Source organism: Meleagris gallopavo, chromosome 4 (genome assembly GCF_000146605.3).
Source record: "Meleagris gallopavo isolate NT-WF06-2002-E0010 breed Aviagen turkey brand Nicholas breeding stock chromosome 4, Turkey_5.1, whole genome shotgun sequence".
NCBI lineage: Eukaryota > Metazoa > Chordata > Aves > Galliformes > Phasianidae > Meleagris > Meleagris gallopavo.
Window position 1 is genome coordinate 63484552 of NC_015014.2, and position 19077 is coordinate 63503628.

Below are 19077 nucleotides of genomic sequence, written 5' to 3' on the forward strand. Positions count from 1 at the left end.
AAAAAAAAAGGGGGTATCTTGATGTTTTCAGAGGGAAAGTTTCTGCTTCAGGTTTCTGCTGGGGCAGATGTGCAGGGCTCTGGTGGCCCTTGTGGTTCAGAAGGGAGGAAAGGTCACACATGGGATCAGGACAGCTGAAGGACAGTGTGCTCAACCCACCTGGAAAGCATCCCGGTGAGATAAGCCATGGAGAGGGTCTGGGAGGAGAGAGAACAGCATTATTCTTGTGTTCACATCCCAAGAAGACATTGAGCAGATAGAGCACCTGAACTGCAGCAACAGTGATAACCACAAGGGCATTGCAACCTCAAACAGATGCCCAAGAGAAGCAATTTTTGCATAGTTTCAAACATATCAGTGATGAATGTCCGTGGGAATGGGTTAAAATGAATGAGAGCAATCCCACCTTCCCCCCTCCTGCACAGGACTATCCCACTCCTGTGACCGTGCAGCCTCCGCACGCATTTGGCTTTTAACAGAGGCTCCCTTCTTATCACATTCTAGTTCAATTACAGCTCCTCAGCCCGAGTGCAGGGCAATCAGAAGATGGAATTCCTGCGGGAATTCAGAGCAGGGCCTTTTCTCTCCTGCCTGGAGCCGTTGTGAAGCTCGCGGTGGTCAGAGCAGACACCATTCAGATGTACTTACAAAGATGCTCAGCAGAATCAGGTTCCATGGGAAATACCTCCTGCAAGCGAAGAAACGGGATGGTCAGCGGCATGCAATCAGATGTGCCATGTAATTAATGTAATTAATAGCCGATAAGTAAGTGGCAGGGTGGAACAGAGGAGGATGCTCATCCCAGTGGGGGTGGGGGATGGATTTGTGTGTTCCAGAGCCAGAAGGGCATTAATGCTCTTCTGATATCCCAGCAGAGCAACTAGGGGGTCAAAAAGCAGATGGTTCCCAGCAGTATTTAACAATGAACATGTAGAGCAATACAGCAGCTCACCTGGGGCTGCAACTCATCTCTCTCCCCCCCCCCAGCAGCAACACGAAACTGCACCAGGCCTGGAAACACAGCCCCGTCCCATCTCTGCAATGCTGTTGGTCATGTTTGAAGCAAGATAACATTCATCCTTCACTTCATTGCATTGTTCTAAATCCAGGAAGAAGACGTTTTACCTGGGCCCAGAGCAACAAGCAAGAATCAGGTAGGTCACAAAGAAAACAGCACTGCAAAGAGAAAAAGAGCAGATCAAAGGGTGAAAACACAAGCACTGTGTGCTGATGCAAGAGAGGAGCTTCCAGGTGACAAGTTGTAATGCTTCACTGCACTTCTCAAATGCAGCACAGTGCCAAAGCTGAGGCTGGGGCTCAGCATTAAGTGCCTTTTGCTGAAGCTCTTTCCTGCCCCAAGCTTCCTGCTTTACACCCATCCCTGAGGTGGGACAGGGCACCCACCCTTGAAAAAACCCTGAAGGATGGTTTAGAGCAGAGTCAATGGAGCACCCAAAGGTGTTTGTTGTGGACACCTCCCCGCTGCTCGTGGGGCTTGGATGGACGCAGCCAGGTTGTGCCCCTCGTTTCCATCACCTGCTCTGCTCGGTGGGACCAGGTCACCATAGGGACGTTTCTGCAGCCCTTCCCCCCAGCCCTATGAATTCTGCTTTAAGCAGCTCGCTTAAGGACAGCGGGATGCTCTGTGCTGGAGAAGGGACGTGACCTCCACCCTTCAGCAAAGCAGCAATCCCTGGCAGAGGGATGGTCCCTGTGCCCCGCTGTCATGCTGCAGTGTTTTTCCACCAGGCTGATGGGGTCCGGCGCAGTGGGAACCTGCTCACCTGCTTTCACCCTCGTGCCTGGGGGAAAGCAGCTTCCAAGCATGCCGATGGCAGCACGATAGCCACTCACCTTCGGTCTAATAAATGAACGTGACGGCAAAGGCCACGGGCCATGATAAATGCACCAGAGATAAACCTGAGCTGAGCTCTCCTGCAGGGAAACCAGGAAAGTGCTCACATTGGGAGCAGAGAGCAAGCTTTGCTGCTGTCCATCTGCTTTGCACCCCCCTGCACTCATCATCTGCTCCTGCATTATTCCTTCAGCAGTGAGAATACACCCTGGGGCATCCATTTGTACTGTGGAGGTGCAGATATACGGGTGATGCCTGTGCACGAAGGAGAGCCAACCAGGACAAGGACCTGGAAATGTGGGGAGTGGGGGAGAAAGGTGGGCTTCTGAAGGGGGCAGCCAAAATGAAATCTCTCCACCTGTCCCCAGATGCATTTGCTCCTCCTGAAGGCCAGAAGGCAGATGCCCACTGCTGAGAAGGCTGCAGGTGTGCCAAAGGGAAAGCCAAGCCCAAGTTCTGCTCAGGTCTTGTCTCTCTGCAAGACAGCACAGCTCTCCAACCTCTCAGTGGGTCAGGAAGGAGCAAATTCTCCTCTAAGGTCAATGCTGGTGCCAGTTTCCTCCTATTATTGCTATTTTGGAGCTGTTTTCTAAGTTATATAAGCAGGCGTCTCATCTCCAGGCCTGGACACATTTTGTGATTTGGGTGTAACTAATTAAAGACAGGTTCACAGAACGTCATTCATGGGCAATTGCATCGCATTCTCTGTCTGCTTAATTAACAGCACTCACACACGCAGCATCCAGAAAACAGCACCACAGCGAATGTATTAACGCATGGGGTGCAGCCAGACTCCTTCCTCTCTGACCTTTGAGACCAGGCTTGCTTAACGAATGGAGCCCCAAATTTTGAGCACCGAAAGCTGCTTTGCGATGGCAACATCAGCATGATTGCCACCTCCCTGCCCTCCTCTCAGTACACACTCAGGCAGGGCCAGGAGACCACGATGTCTCCAGATGCCCAGATTAACACTGCCTGCATCCTTCCCCATCTCTTGGATATCCAGACATGGGACGTAAACCCAGGCACCCTCCTTGCTTTCAATGAGAGGATCCAAAAATTGGTTGGACTGGATGATCTTAACCATCATCTTTCCCAACCTTAATGATTCCATGAAAATTAAGCCTCGAAGGCACCTGCTGCATTCTTTCAGCTCTCCAACTGGTTTTCCACAGTGTTTACCTGGGAGCTCCCTAGTTCTACTGGATTTGCTCTGCAAGCAATACTCACGTATTTACTTTGATGCTGGTTTGTAGGGCAGCAAGCCCTCTTTTTGGAAGAATTAGGAGGTATGCAGTCTTTCTCATGACTTAGGCTCATTTAGGTGAGGTTTCTCATTTCTATTTTCACCTACCCATGACCTTCCCTGTCTCCCCCTGCACACACATTAAAGCAATTACAGAACCATAGGGGGTGGGAGGGACCTCCGGGGATCAGCAAGTCCTTATACACAAAACACAGGAGTGTTTGCAAAGCATCTCCACACCACCATAGCCACATCCAGAGCTGTTTGGCACATGCACAGCCATAGAGAGGACAGATACTCACTAGGAAGCCCAGTACCAACCAGAGTGCATCTGGACGTACCCCTTGACTGGCTCACTGCAAAACAGAAAGGAACACTGAGCAGAGAGCATTGAAATGCCAATCACTTCACAGCTTACTGCTGAATTAAACCTGGGAATGCTCACGGGGTGACACAACAGGAGCTGTGCACAAAAACACAGCGGGCTCTACCCAGAGTGAGCAACCAGAAAGCAATCCAAGCTGTCACAGCAAGGAGACAGCCCTGCTGCTATCAGTGACCCCAGGCTTGTGGTGTTGCTGAGATGTGATGGAGGAGGTCATCTCCTCAGGCTGACAGTGATCCATTATTCATTCCACGGGCAACGTGAGCTGCAATGCCCAGGATGCTCAGTCACCCGAGCTGGAGAGCTGTGGGGCGTCTGCTTCTGCAGGAGCGTAGGATGGAGTCTGATAGTGCTGATAACTCCAAGGGAGGAATGATACAGGGACAGAGCAGCAGCAGCTGCTGCTGAATGTGAAGATAAGAATCCCCATCTCTGCTGGAGGTGGCACCCAAAGGGGCAATACATCATTCAGGGGGTATCCAGAAGGGACAGCCACCCAGCAGAAGGACCTCGTGGGGGCCCTTAGTCTTAGAGTACATGGAATAAGCGTTCACATATCTACATAAAAAATAACCCAGAGAAACAGGTGGTACAGATCACAGACAGGAAAAAACATCACTGCAACACAGAGACCTACCAGAAGGTGAAGAAAGCGACAATGACGAGAGTCACCAGGAGCTGGACCATCAGGATGGCATAAACCTGCAATGAGAGGCACCCATGGGAGACCCACTGCATGGTCCTATGGGGCCACAGCCACTGCAGCCAGGTCCCAAAGAGCAAAGCAGGGTTCATGACCCTGCAGGAAGCTTAGCAGAGGGACACAGCTCCAGCTCTTACCTTCCTGATGAACACTCTGCGCACGTTCCGGTCATCCCAGCTGAAGGATGTGAGCATCTCTGTGTCTCCAGGGTATGCCCCGCTGCCATAGCTGGGGCTCGTGCCTGAAGGGAAGGCAGAGATCAGCCCCATCCAGCTTTAATGATGTGCTCTTGGTGTCTGACTTCAGCTCAGGAGGACCCAAAGTGTACGAACCATAATGAAGAATTGTGCATCGTGCAAGGATCATCTCCAAGGATGAGAAATGGGATGACCCTTCCACAAACCCCAACTCAACAAGAACCCCAGGGTTATCTACAGGAATAGCACATCTCTAAAGGTAATTAGAGGGCTCATGCTGTATCCTCATTCACCTTTTGCTGAATATTAAAATATTCCCAAGAGGAGCTGTGACTCAGCACCTCCATCATTCCCATCTGGAGCTCCAGTGCAGGAGGATTCCCTCTCAGCTCTGTAATTGTCTAAGCTCAGGTTGTGACTGCATCAGTTCTTATGCCAACAGCACGTTCTCCCTTCTGATGAAATGAGAGCAGCTCATTTCAGCTCCATCCTTACATTCAATTTCTATCCACAGAGTCAGAATGATTTAGCAGCAAGAAGGAAAAAACCGCAGCGCAACCTCTGCTGAGCATCTTCCCCAAAATCCCCACACCTCTGCACTGCAAGGGGCTCCATGAAGCACCCTATTGCTGCTGGAGTTTCTTCCACTCAAGAAAAACAAATCACATATAGCAAACCCACTGCAGCCTTCACACATCATCTCTCCATGCTACTTCTCTTCCAAAAACCCCCATCTGTGTTACTAACCATCTGCAAGCTGGCTTTCCTATGGGAACAGAGCTGATGACATGATGTGTGCTATATGTTCCCATCTCTGCCTGTTTGGCAGATGCCTCTGCTCCTCCTCAGAGCTTCACAGCTCGTTGATACTCAGCTCCTTTGGGCAGGTGGAGGGGAGACCCACGAAGACACAGAGGAGCACTGCAGCAAAGCCCAATTCAGAGCCCCAGCCCTGAATTTCTTCTCTTTTACTGGCCAAAGGCTGCCTGCTCTTATTGCAGAAGCCTCATCTCCAGATGCCCCCCGGCAGCAAATAAATCCCTCGTGCTCTTTTGGTGCTTAATGAACCCCTTGTGCCTTTTGCCCCAGAAGAAACATGCTTCTCCGTGCATCCTATTTCTGCACGGTCTGTTATCACAGAGCACCTGAGGTCTGTGTCCCCGGGGCACCGCTGTGCCTCCTGCGTCACAGCAATCACAGCATCCAGCACCACATCGCACCTCAATGCCTCCGAGGAATGGAGGGCTTTCCTCCTGCCCCGAAGCATCCCCAGCAGCAGCCACCTCCCACCCATGGCCCTGTTTGAGTCACAGTGTCCCCATCGTGGGACTCCAGACAGCAGCCCCAGAGCCACGTGTCACTGCTTTGTAGCCTCATGTGAGCCATTAAGCAGAGCCTTATTGCACTCCCCCCCTCTGAGACCCACAGCATGGGAACAGGGAGAGAACGTGAAATCAGAGAGAAACAGTGGCAGGGATGAGTGCAGGGTGCACAGGGAACAGCTGCAGAGGGAAAACCCAGCCAGGATTGTCAGGATGGAGCAAGGGATGATGCAGCATCAAAATGAGTCCTCTGGGAGCCCCAAAATGCTGGCACCCCAACCCATTTGGGCTTCACTCATCCTAATCCGTCACAACAGCAGGAAGACCCAGATGGTGGTTACAGCAAGCTGGGAGGTTATCTATCCTCTCTTTCTCACCCCTAAAGGCAGACAAGAATGGAAAAAGACTGAAACCTCCAGGCCATGCAGGCACACACATCTCAGCTTAGCTTGCTCTGCCCCCTAACCATACAGTTCTCCACCCCTACAGCTGTGACCATCCCTGCTGGCTGGAATGGGCCAAAGAAAAGCAGAGGAAAAGGATGGAGTGCATTTAAGGACCCCTTAAATGCAGTCTCTTTGGTGCTCCTTGCAACTCCAGCCATGCTGATGGAGCGGTTGCCCCCCAGCCTCACTTGCTCCCACTCTGCAGCCAGCAGCCACCTCCTGCACCTCCAGCTCATAGCCACAGGCAGACTTTGTCTGCTTGTCACAACCCCTGCAGAGGGGAAGAAAAGCTGTTTGTTCACCCAGGGTTGCCCTCACCGCCCTGCAGACCAACGCTGGAGCAATGCAGTCCTGGATTGCAGTGGCGTTTCCACCTCCGCTGGCTCTGAGCACTTCCCCGCAGCCACGGGGCATCACTGATGTCACAGTTTTGCACATTCAGCTGCTTCTCTGACAGAAGGAGATGGAAGGGGTAGGGGGAGGATGAAGCTGCATCACACCAGGATAGCCCCAGCCCTGGGAGGTGGTATTGCCCGGTGCAGCAAACTGGGATTTCCTCATCCCTATATTGGAGAGGAGCAGAGCACTGGGAGGAAGGCAGTGTGTTTGAGGCATTGGGCAAGCCAGATTCTTTTCCCCACCAATTCAAGCATTTTTATATCTTTAATATATTTTTATATAGTGAATACAGAAATATTTGATGTTTTCCTACATTTTCTATAGCTGACCCTATGAGCATCCCTAGTACAGATGGCACCAGCTCCCCCCCATCCCTGGCTCCTCTCCCCTCTACAAGCCTGGGGAGAAACTCTGCACCACCCTCCCAACGTGGGTACTCACTGGGGTCAACGTAAGCCCAGCTGGGGTGCAATGGAACAGATGGAGGAGGAGGGTAAGTACCCATCTTCACCCCCTCTCCCGCTGTTGCCTCCTCATAGGTTGGAGGGGCCAGGGGAGCCGTGGCATTGTCCTTCTTCTCCCCCTGCCCCTCGGGGTAGGGGGTTTATGTTCACTGAGAGCTGCACAGGAAAGGGGGAAAAAAAAAGAAAAAAAGAAAAAAAAACAAGATTAGGCTACAAAATGGCACAGAAATTACCTTTCAGTGTGAAATCAGAAGGGCAGAAGTGGAGGTCTGGGGCTCCCAGGTTGCAGAGAAGGGTCACCCAGCAGCCCCCCAGAGGAGTACATCCTCTGACTGAGAGAGAAATGGGAGGACACAACATGACAAAGGGTATGAAAAGCTGCAGATAAACTGGGGCTGAGGGTGCACAGCTGTGCCTCAGCTCAGACATAACACAGGAAAGCATCCAGGTCTTTTTTTGCTTTTTAGCCCACTCCTTTCTGAGCTCTCTCTCTCTCAGAAAAAAAACTTTCAGTTTCTAGACAAGAAACACCCTCAGCTCTTCCATTTTCACTGGTACCCCCACTTTGGGCAGTTTCTCCCATCCCCAGCAAAGTGCTGTGATTTAGGCCTCCAGCATTACCTCTGCCTGCACCAAAGATGCACCTTTGCTCACCCAAAGATACGCAATCTGAAGATGCACCAAACAGATTTGGGAACCTGCATAGCCAGAATAGGAAATCCCAGCAAACAGCCAACCTCAGATCACCTGAGAACAGCATCCATTTAACATTCCAGCAATATTTCTGTTGTCTCAGAATGAGCCATGAACCTGGAAGCTGGCATCCTGTTCCTGCTGCCAATGTAGGTGCTAGCTCAGCATCAGGAACCCCACGGGCCTCAAAGATGTGGGGCTGAAAGCCCCAAGAAAGAAGCAGAACAGTGAACTGGTACCAAGAAAGACTGCACAGTTCCTGCAAAAAGGTCTTTAATTAAAGGTGCAGCAAACCCTTAGAAATAAGGCTAGATGCCACACTTGGACACAGACACATCTGCTTTGGGATGAGAGCCTCTGCTCTGCCCGCTATGGTGGCCAAGACCATGCAGACCTCCCCAAAATGCCCGAGGAGAAATGCAGGGCCAGCATCACATCCAGGCAGCTTCCAGCATCGTTGCCATGGCAATGGTGCACTGTGCTGGCAGAGGATGCACACCAACCCCCTCCCCCCCCAGGATCAGAGCACCGGTGAACCCCAAAACACAGAGCTCCCTGCATCAGGAGGTGCAGTGCCAAGTGCTAAGGGGAGTGATGGGAAAGCATGAGCACCCCGATATCCAGGATGGGGTGGCAAGAAACGGCCACAGATGGGCTGAGCTCTGCATCCAACACCACGAGAAACAGCCACCAGCCCCACAATGACTGCTCCATCCCCTTCCTCCACCAAAACACCACTGTCACAGGGACCACCGTACCCCCAAACCGGGCTTTGCTCAGACACCCAGCTCCCCCCCCCGCAGCAGTTTCTTTATCCCTTAAACCCTCTCCATCCAATCCATTCCCCCCACCCCCACCTCCCGAACCATGCAATAATTACGCATGCATGACGACTCACCAGCCCAGCGTTGACCTCCCACCTACCTTGCCCTGGGTCATGGCACCTCACTACGGTGCTGCCAGACCCAGAGGGAAGGGACAGAGCCCCGCACTGAGCCCCTTCTGCTCCCTCTCCAAGTGATTTGGGGCTGCCTGCAGCCGCTGCAGCTCACACTGATGCCTTCACCTTCTAGCAATATCCACGGAGCAATGGGAGCTGGAGAGAGGACCGTACCATTCCCAGCCTGCAGCACAGGGGGAAGCTGGGAAAGAAACAGCTCAAAATGAGGGCAAGCAGCCCTCTGGCAGCGATGGGGGGGATGCACACCAGGGAGGATGCGTGCGGAGGCAGCAGTTGGGTGGGAAGCAGCTGCCTCAGAGATGCTGAGCTCGGGGCAGGTATTGCAGAGGAGAGGGAGATGCAAAGGATGCTGTGTTGCTGCAGCATCACTGCTGTGTGCCAGCCCCCAGCTACGGACTGAGGAATAACAGCCAATGGGCCCTGCTGTATCCAGGTATGGGGCAGCAGTGGGGCAGAGGAACGCCAGAGTTGATCTCTCCATCACAAGAGCAGCAGGAAGAAATGCTGCACAGCCCTGGGTCCCTCTCTGGCCCTTCCTAGGCTTTGCACAGAGCAGGGCAGAGAGGCAGAGGCTCGTTTCCCCCCCTTGCATTGCCCTCTCCGGGGGGCTGGAGGCGTCCTGTGTGTGTGCATCAGCCCCACGCAGCCCCCACCACTGAAAAACATTATTTCTATATCCCATCCATGAAGGAAAGAGCTAAATGGGGTGTCTGGCTCCCAGCCCAGCAAAGGGCACTGAGAGAGAGAGATTTCCTTTCCTTGGAAGGGGTGGATGGAAGGGTTAAAAGAAAAGCGTGAGCTGGAAGTGAAGGAATGCAGCCCAGCAATGTACAGCTGGCACCCATACAGACCAGCCTGAGCTATTCAATCAGATTACCGCAAAGACTGCAAAAACTTGTCAAGATCATTCAGAATCAATTAAGTGCCGTTAACCACAAGCTCCTCAAGGGCTTTCTTTCTGCTCGGGGTTGAGCAGAGGCATAGAATTGGGCAGGTCCAAAGCTAGGGATGGAAACCTGAGCCAGAGGGGTCAGGTTTGTGCTGCTGCAGCTGAGCATGAGGAAGTGGTGATGCTCAGCTCAGTGACATCACCCTCAGTCTCCATCCAAGATTTGGGGACAGAACCTCCAGGTGACACATGGTGAGAAAGCAGATGCTTGTTTTCTTAATGGACCCCAGAGGGGTTCACCAGCTTCAGCCCCCAGCTCAGCCAGATTCCTCCATGGGATAACATGGGGCCCTACACGCTCCATCCCAACCTGAGAATGCTTCGAAGAGCCACAGCACTGAGGCTGGAGGAAGAAAAGCTCTCAGCAAAAAAGAAAAAAGAAAAAAAAAAAAAAGAAACAACAAATGTCATTGCCCACCACAACAGCCTCGGTCTAAATAAAAAGCAGCAGGGAATGGAACCACCCCCCCTCCATAGCCCATTGTCTAAAAGGGCCATTCCAACCCCAAAGCTCAGTCTTCCCTCATTGCACAGCCCCAGAACCAATCTGACACCAGCAAGAGTTGTTGTCACTGGGCTCTGAAATCCATCGTGCCTTATTCCAGCCATGAAATGAGCTGGGGGAGCCTACAACAAGGCTTCAAGAGAGGCCATTTCTGCCACAAAATAGCAGAGAAATCTTCCCAGAGCAAAAGCAAATCCCTTCAGTCCTCATGGAAAGCGTCCTCCTCCTCCAGAATGAGCTGCTCCCAACTTGATTCCTTGCTTTCCGAGTTGGAAGGGCTCAAACACAGCAAAGTCCCACCATGAAGGTTATTTTCTCTAAATAATTGCCATTCCTCTCACAGATTCATCAGGAGGATAAGTGCAAGAAAGACCCACAGGTGTCGAGCACAGCATCCCTGCAACCTCTCAGCATCCTCAGCATCCTGCTGCAGCTCCCCACCAAGTGCTGGTCCAGCACTGAGCCACACGAGGCAGCTGTTTTCCTGCACACACGCAGCTTTCAGGCTCTATAATAACAACACAAAAATATATCTGTCAAGGTCACACCCCACCAAATCCACAGGGATTCTGCAGGGATTATAACAACATTGCTGAACGCTCAACTGTGTCAAAAACAGCGTGAAGAAAACCAGATGGGATAATTATGGGATCTGCTGCATCACCACACATGATGGCACACCCAGGAGCAAGTGTGTTTTCTCCTATTCCCATCAGGGAAAAAGCCCCCACTGGCAACAAACGCTCTGACATTGCTTTCAAAAAGAGCCAGAAAAACAAGAATTTACTCGAGGCTTTCAGGCTGCTGAATTATCCGTGGATTATTAATGCTAAACCCTGCCACTGGGTTTGGTTCCTGGGTGGGAGACTAACAGGCACGTATGGAAAGTAATCTGAAAGGATAATAGAAAAAAAACCTCACATGTGCTTGAGGGTCTTTGCCCCATCATTGTCAGCACTCAGGCAGAACTCCCTGCTGACCACTGACCCCATGTGAGCGATCCCAGAGCTTCACCTCCACAAGAGGCAAACTGGGTCCTAAGAGTCAAACACCAACCTCTCCTTGGCAGCTCAGACCTTCATCTCTTCTACAAAGCCCTTCAGGTGAAATAGCCCTCCTCCTTCCCCAGGCTCAAAGAGCAGAGAAAACTTTCCTTTACTACACCATTTAGGGAGCTGAACAAACCAAAGCTATTTGGGATAGGATGCTCTCCCCACTGGCTTTTGCAGAGAACACAACTCTGCAACCCAAGCTTTGATACCCAACAGCTCTCCACCATCCCCATTATACCATCAGTTCTTTGTTGCCTGTAGGGAAATCCCTACAAAAGCCCTGCTGATCACAGCAGCCAGATGAGAATTAGGCCCTCCTTTTAATTAGAGCAGGCTTTCAATGAGTTGTTGGGCAGCACCTGGGGGTCATCACCTGATTGACTCCCACTGCTGCTTGCAATTGTTTGCCCATGCCATGGGTTTGAGGCAGTGCTGGGACTGGTGTGCCCCGTTCTTCTTAACGCCGTGATTGTTGCATTCACTGAATTACAGAAAACGGCGATGAGATTAAAAAATAAACAGAAATGAGATCTGTGATACCCACAAACCACGTCAGTGAGAGTAACAACTGCATACACCAGCCAACAAGATAGATAAACACCAGGACAGGGCACTCCCTGGGATTACGTTGTTCAGCCGTTCAGGAGTTCACTTCACTCATCATCCCCAGAAGAACATGTTCTTACCACCATCATCTGCATCAAATATTTTAAAAGAAAGCAATTGCACAAATACGCCCGTGCTGGGAGTGGGGGAAGAGAACAGGTTTGGGTGATGCATGGAGTGACGCCCTCATGCTGTGTGCAGTATCTTCTTTAGAACACGAGGCATGCACTATATATAACATAATCCGGGGATGTGCACACAGATTTTTGTAATTCTTCAGAGCCCGTGGAATAAATGGTCCGTGGCACTGATGTGATGCAGCAGCCTGACAGCCAGGATGCAAACAATTAGCAGGGAGAAGAGATGAAGAGAAGAGAGGTTTGGGCAACTTTGCTGCATCCCAGAGTTCTGAAATTGGCCACAAAGCCACATTTGTTGGTGCCATCCTGGGAGGAGTCTTTGCACTGGGAGCTCAGCCTTGGTTGGAAGCTGAGGAGTTTCCCATCTTGAATTACATCATGGGAATAGCTCATAACACGTTCATGCTCCAGGCCCACAACATTGGCCTCTTTGCCTATATTCTGAGCAAGCATCTTTGCATTTCCCCATGGCTGCAGAGATCCCAGTGAGCCACTTCCCCTTTTTCCTTCTCCTCCCAAAAGCACATCTTTCCCATCACGTTCCTGCACGTGTCATGCTGTGCTGGGAGATGGGTCCCTGCCTTGCTTCTCCTCAAAGTCATCCCTCTCTCTGTTCACTATCATCCTCTGCATCCTATGGGCTGTGACCAGGGCTCCCGTGTTCTGCAGTGCCCTTAAGCAGGAGATTTGCAGTCCTGGTGTGTGCTCTTTGCATGGGATTTTCACCATCACTGCTGTATGACAATGACCCCCCAGTGAGCCCTGGCTCCTCCCAGGTTTGCATTGCAGCCAATTTATAATCTCCATTGAACCAACAAAAAGAAACACAGCTCCTTGGGCAGCTCCATCCCACCCAGAGAGAGCAATGCTCCCCACATGCCAAGCTTGTCCAGCACAGTCCTGGAGGAGCTGCCAATACTTCTCTCCGATTTGCACGCTACGTGGATCTGCAAGGACCCAGCACTCCAGATCCCACCCGTGCAGGTGTAAGTGCAGAAGAAAGTCCCTTCAATTGCCCACCTATTTAAAACAAAAGGAAGGACAGTAGTAACGAAACCTACTCCAAATTCTTTCTACCACAGGGTTGTAATTCACCCTGCTCAATCTTTGCACCGCACCCAAAAACCCTCAGAGGAATCGAGTAAGTAACCACAAATAAAAATATCCCAAGATGAGCCTTTATTCTCAGAAGTGGAAGAGAGCCAGAGGCCTTACGAAACCAGCTCTGTGGTTCCCATCTTATTGCTTTTTTGGCATGGATGTTGGTATCTGCATAGCACCATAAATCAGGGAGAGAAAGAGGCACAGGAGGGAAAGGAGGGACGAAGGGTGATGGGCAGACAGGCAGATAAAGAGGATGGGAGAGGAAAGAAATACAGCACTCTCCTTTGCAAAATTAAACATAATTTGTTGCATTTTTTCCAGTCAGTGTGTGCTTTTTGTGAAATCGGAAGATTTAGGATGAGATTGGGGTCTGCCCGAGGAGTGGTGGTCACAAACAGGGAGGCTGTGCAAAACCCAGCCTTGGTGGAAAGCACCAACGGCCAACAATGAGCAGCACTGAGATCTTTTCTCAGGTGGCATCAGATACGCCTCAGTGTTCTGCTCCTACCTCTGCCTTTACCACCTCTTTAGATACAGCATAAATCTCCATTTGGCATGCAAGAAATTCCCTGAAGCTATGCAGACACCATAAAAAACACAGAAGGATTACTTTATATGAAGGTGCCCTTCACCAAAGCTGCTCTCATTTTGGGAGATTCATGAAGAGAACCCCTGGGGAACTCACACAGCACCCTAACCCTCTTTCAGGTGCTTTGGCAGAACAGATGAATGGTTTCTGTCCAGTCATAGCCCTAGCAGAGATAATTTCAGGCAGGTGGGTCCTCATGGCCCTTGACCAAAGCCAAACACCCCACACGACTGCTCTTTCCAGCATGACTTGGGGCCAACCATCCTGTTCACTGCTGCACTGCTGGTTTCCCAAGACCATATGAGGTGGGAAGCCACATTATTTGTTAATTGTTCAGCAAGTTCTGCTATAAAAAAAGTTCTGCTAAAAGCTTTGGGTAGCAAGCTACAAGAAACTCCTGGGTGGAGGACATGCCTGCTGCTGTTGAGACTGTTGAGCATGGATCTCTGTGCTCTACTAAAACAGAGGCAGAAGCAGCTTCAAACGTATCCCTGGGTTCTAAATGACTTCTCAGATTCATAGAAGAGAGGAATCGTTAAGGTTGGAAGAGACCTCCAAGACCACCCAGTCAAATCCCAACCCATCCCACCATGCCCACTGACCATGTCTCTGTGTCACATCTCCACAGTTCTTGAGCCCTTCCAGGAACAGTGCCTCCATCACTCCTCTGGGCTGCCTGTGCCAATGCATCACCACTCTTTCAGAGAATAAATTGTTCCTAATATCCAACCTGCATCTCCCCTAGCACAACTTGAGGCTGTTCCCTCTCATCCTAATGGCTGGGAGGGATGTGATGCAATCTGACATCACATCTGGCTTTATCCCCCTAGCTACTGCACTGGAACCTGAACGTGATACCTCTTTTCACCAATGGGCACAGCATGCATCAGCAGAGCGGCCCCTGAGGAGAGATACTGAGATTGTAGCCTCTTCCTAAAGGTTATCCTTGCAGATTCACCCCTGCTTCTCTCCCAGCAAAGAGACTGCAGGCAAAATGTCCTGCAGCACAGGCAGGAAGTCAATACATGAATTGGTGCCCGCAACACTGATGGTGAGATAACATCGGTGCTGCAACAACCTCTATAATATCTTACAGCATCTCACATCCATGGGGCTGCAGAAAACGGGACAGGAGGTGATGGAGGAGGGACGTCACTTCTAGAACCACCAGGGCAACCCCTGGCAGTATCTAGACTTGCACTTAGAATCGTAGTAACAATAATCCAGGATAACCATCTAAAGACATCTGAATTCAAGGCTTTCAGCCTTGTGATGAAGCTTAGGAAGTGTGCAGTAGATGAACGGACAGTGAGGTGGGCTGAGAGCTGGCGGCCAGCAGAGCTCAGAGGGCTGCAACCAGCCGTGCTGCCTGGCAGGAGGCTGTACCTAGTGCTGCTCCCCAGTGATGAGTGCCGCGTTCGGTCTCGTTCAGCATCTTCATCAGTGACCTGGATGAAGGATAGAGTCCACCCTCAGCATGCTCAGTGATGGCACAAAGCTGGGAGGAGTGGCTGAGCCAGCAGAAGGCCGTGCTGCCATTCAGTGAGCTGGACAGGTGGAGAGTTGGGTGGAGAGGAAGCTGACGAGGTTCAACGTGGGGAACACCTGGGGAGGAAGAACACACACGTCAGTCGTGGGTCAGGGGCTGAGCTGCTGGAAAGGAGCTCTGTGGAGGTGTCCTGGTGGCCGACAGTTAGACCACAAGCCAGCAGTGTGCTCTCACGGCCAGGAAGGGCAGTGGTGTCCCAGCTGACCAGCGATTGACCAACACTTGACCAACAGTTGGCCAGAGGTTGTCTGTGAGCCAGCAGTGTGCCCTGGTGCCCAAGGTGGCCAATGGTTCCCTGGGGTGCTCTGGCCAGCAGATTGAGGGAGATGATCTTCCCCCTCTGCTCTGCCCTGGGGAGGCCACGTCTGGAATGCTGTGTCCAGTTCCGGGCTTCCCAGTTCAAAGCAACCAAGGATCTTCTAGGGAGAGTCTAGCGGATGGCCACAAAGGTTAGGGGCCTGGAGAATCTCCCATTCAGAGGCAGGCTGGGAATGTTCAGCCTGGCTGAAGGGAGATTGCAGAGTCCTACACCTGGGGAGGAAGAACCATGTGCATCAGTGCAGGCTGGGAGCTGAGCTGTTGGAAAGGAGCTCTACAGAAAAGAACCTGAGGGTCCTTGTGGCCAACAGGGTGACCACCAGCCAGCAGCGTGTTTTGGTGGCCAAGAAAGCCAATGGTTCCCTAAGGGGAAATGCTTTCCTGTGCAACCTGCTGTATGGAGCCTTCTTTAGCATTAGGGTTGGATTCGATGACCTCCAGAGATCCCTCCCAACCCCTGTGATTCCACGATTCTGTGAGTCAATCTTGTTCACTTCTCCTTCGTGGACTTTTGATTTATATCCAAATGAGGAAAGCAATGCAAGAGTCTGATATTGGATGCCCCGTGTCTGATGTCAAATCTATGTCCTCCACTTATACCCTCTGGGAGTCTGGATCACAGATGTGATTTGTTTTGCAAACTTGACACAGCGTATGCAGTGAAGGGTGACACTGAGGTCTCCTGCTCACTCCTGTCACCTGGGGATGGTGTTGCAATCTGATTGATTTTAACTGATGTAATATTCATGCCTGAGTAGGTAACGCTGAGCACAAATTACTCACACAGTCTGATAAGACCAAGGGGTCCATCTCGGATCAAAATCTAATGGCTACATGGGTGTCCTGGTCTATGGCTTTGTTTTATCAATCCAAGGGAAAAAGCAATAATTATTTTCCTACAAATGTTTGTGCAAAGTATGTGTTAGCCTTGAACTTCATCATTCAGACAGGAGGAAAATGTCCTCCTTCCTACACCCCTTAAGGAGTGACTGAAGGGAGCTCATCCCCAGGCTCAGCCCTCTCTCTGACCTTGCAGCGTGTTGGGATTGGCCACATTCTCTCCATGCAGTCCCTCTGCAGAAAAGAAACCGTGATTTCTCCCTCTCCTCATTTCTCATTTGTCTCATTTGGGACTCATTAGCAAAAGAAAAACGATTTTTCCTTGCAATAAGACCAGCAGAGGAATGCGGTGATCCTGTCGTGATCCATAACCCAGCTCCACCAACACCAGCCTTGCTATGTACCTTGAACAAAGCCCTGGGCAAACATTCAGGACTGAACTTGCAAGCCCTTAAAATGGGGTAAAAAAAATAAAGCAAAGCCCCAGCCCTGTTCCTGGTCTGTGCTCAAGAGCAATTCATTGAAGTCAGTGAAGGAAATCAGAGCTGCATTAATCCCTCTACTTCAATTAAAACGAGAACAATAAACACTACAAGAGCCAGCAGAAGCTTTTGTATGAATAGGGGTTTAGGCTTTGGCCTGAAATGTTGGAAAAGGTGTTGATTTTCTTCCATTTTACTGTGTCCTTTTGAGGCGACATGACAATGGGAGAATATGATTACTCCTGATGGCTCCTCTCCTTGAGGGACACAGACATTTCACCCCCATCCTTGGAAAAAAAATAAAACAACACATCACAAAGAGCAGAACCCCTCAGATCTGGGGTGCTAGAAAGTTTTCTCAAGATTCAGTCCTGCTGTGGGTTCTCCTGTCTCTAATACATCCCCATGCACAGTATTTGGATCCTTTGTTGTCTAATAAACAGGACATTGGGATTCTCCAGTGTCTAATATTTGCTGAACAGATGAGAGTTCATCTGTCAGGGAGAAAGCAGAGTTGTCTGCAGCCTCTCTCCATCTGCAGAAAAGAGCCCAAAAATGGAGCTTTGAGGTCTGGGCAGCACCTTCACCTCCTGCATCCAAGCAAGAAAACCCACACAGCTCTTTATGCAGTAAATCTTTTATTCTCTGTAGCTCAGAGGTATTTCAGATGGAATGGAGATACCTGAAGGATGTTTATACTTTCCTGAAAGCCAGGGGAGCAGAGATATCTGAGCCATCTAAGTCACTTGAGAAGTACACTGTTGTGCAAGCATGGTTCCCTTGCTTGCAAAACGTTCTTCAAAAACGTGTTCCTGGGCCATGCTCTGCCATCAGGAGGAGGCACAGTGCATCCCCATCCCCAGGGGAGGGCTGATAGTACCGCTATGCTCCACGGGATGTAAATTGAAAGGCAAAATAATGACGTTCCCATCTCCATTTCACTGCAGAGCTCTTTGCTGCTCTTAAGGCTGCAGTAGCAACAAGGCTTTGTTCCTCCAACCAGCACCAGCAGCTCCAGAAACCCCTCCTTGCTACCAGCAGCCCCACACCAGGCTCTTTAGTCTTCCCCATCTCCCATTCTCTGTTTTGCAGTATGGAGGTGGCACAGCGCAGCAAGGCAGGAAACACAGCTCTGCCTGGATCACTGCCTGGCAGCAGCAAACCTGGCTCCGTTCCGTGCTCCCTCTCTGCAATCCAGAAGGATTACATTCCCTGCAATGCTGGAGCTCTCTGGGTGAAAGCTGGAACACATCACTGCTCTTTGCTGGAACGCATCCCGCAGTGATGGTTTGCTCAGCCCCACAGCAGAGACTGCAGTGACAGAGCTTCTTTCAGCCCGTACAACACAGCTCGTGATGCAACATCATGTTCTTCATACGTGGCAGGAACCCACTGTTCATTGCACACAGAAATCCCAAAGCACCGGGTAGGCAACAGCTGCAATCAGCCTTCACATCACCAGCTGAAAGCCAGGAGCATGAGGCTGTGTCAGGGTTTTAAGTTGCTCAGAGCTAATCCTGCCGGCTTCTCTTGCTTTTTTAATTAGTCTTCATTAAGCAGGGACACATCACGCCTTGCTTGCCATGAATAACTATTAATCAAACAGGGTATCAGTGCCAGGTAATTGCCATATTAGTTATCTGACATTCCCTACGCCACTGGCAGCCTGCACCTGTAATCAGGCCCTGACGTAATGCATTTTTGAGCAATGCTAAGTTTGCAAATCCACCCCAGGCAGAGAGCAGCAGGAGCCTGCAGCCGGGATGTGACCACATTTCTGTGCCTTATCAGCACCCCAAATGTAGGCAGCCTCACAGTCTGCTGTATGAGATCTGTTTCAGTGCTGGAAAACCAGAGCCTGGAGCCAAAGTCACTTCTTGGCACTGCCAAAGTCACCGAGGAAGTCAGACAGAGAGTTTTCAGAGGAAGGGGCTGAATCCACATCTTCCATCCTCACCCTGGAGTTGTTTTCCCTACAATTTCTCCTTTGTTAAGGGCAATGCTCTCATCAGCATCTTTATATGCAAATAGAGAGCCAGTATTGTTACCCACCTTCTGTGGAGGAAGGAGCAATACAATTTGAGCGATGTGGAACATTTTATGCCAACTTTTCACATCCATTCAGTGGCACTCACACATTTCCTTTGGAGGGGAAATGTTTTGTCGCGCAGCGGAAGCCTTTGCTGGAGCCAAATAGAAGATGAAACGATCCTCTCATCTCCAGCTCTGCCCTGGGGGAGCACTCTTCCCAAGATGGCTTAAGAGTCTGTTA

At 50.7% G+C, this 19077-nt stretch overlaps 1 protein-coding gene across 1 annotated transcript in view; it reads right to left on the reverse strand.

Annotated features, from left to right (window-relative positions):
- Nucleotides 1-9017, reverse strand: part of FAIM2 (Fas apoptotic inhibitory molecule 2) — a 16659-nt gene extending 7642 nt beyond the window's left edge. The window contains exons 1-8 of the mRNA XM_010710545.3: nucleotides 8635-9017; nucleotides 6995-7173; nucleotides 4327-4430; nucleotides 4124-4188; nucleotides 3404-3457; nucleotides 1126-1176; nucleotides 649-688; nucleotides 160-197 (exon numbers count right to left, since the gene is read on the reverse strand). Of these exons, the coding sequence (XP_010708847.2) occupies nucleotides 160-197; nucleotides 649-688; nucleotides 1126-1176; nucleotides 3404-3457; nucleotides 4124-4188; nucleotides 4327-4430; nucleotides 6995-7058 (416 nt within the window). The 5' untranslated portion in view covers nucleotides 7059-7173; nucleotides 8635-9017. The remainder of the gene's footprint in view (nucleotides 1-159; nucleotides 198-648; nucleotides 689-1125; nucleotides 1177-3403; nucleotides 3458-4123; nucleotides 4189-4326; nucleotides 4431-6994; nucleotides 7174-8634) is intronic.
- Nucleotides 9018-19077: the final 10060 nt, after the last annotated feature.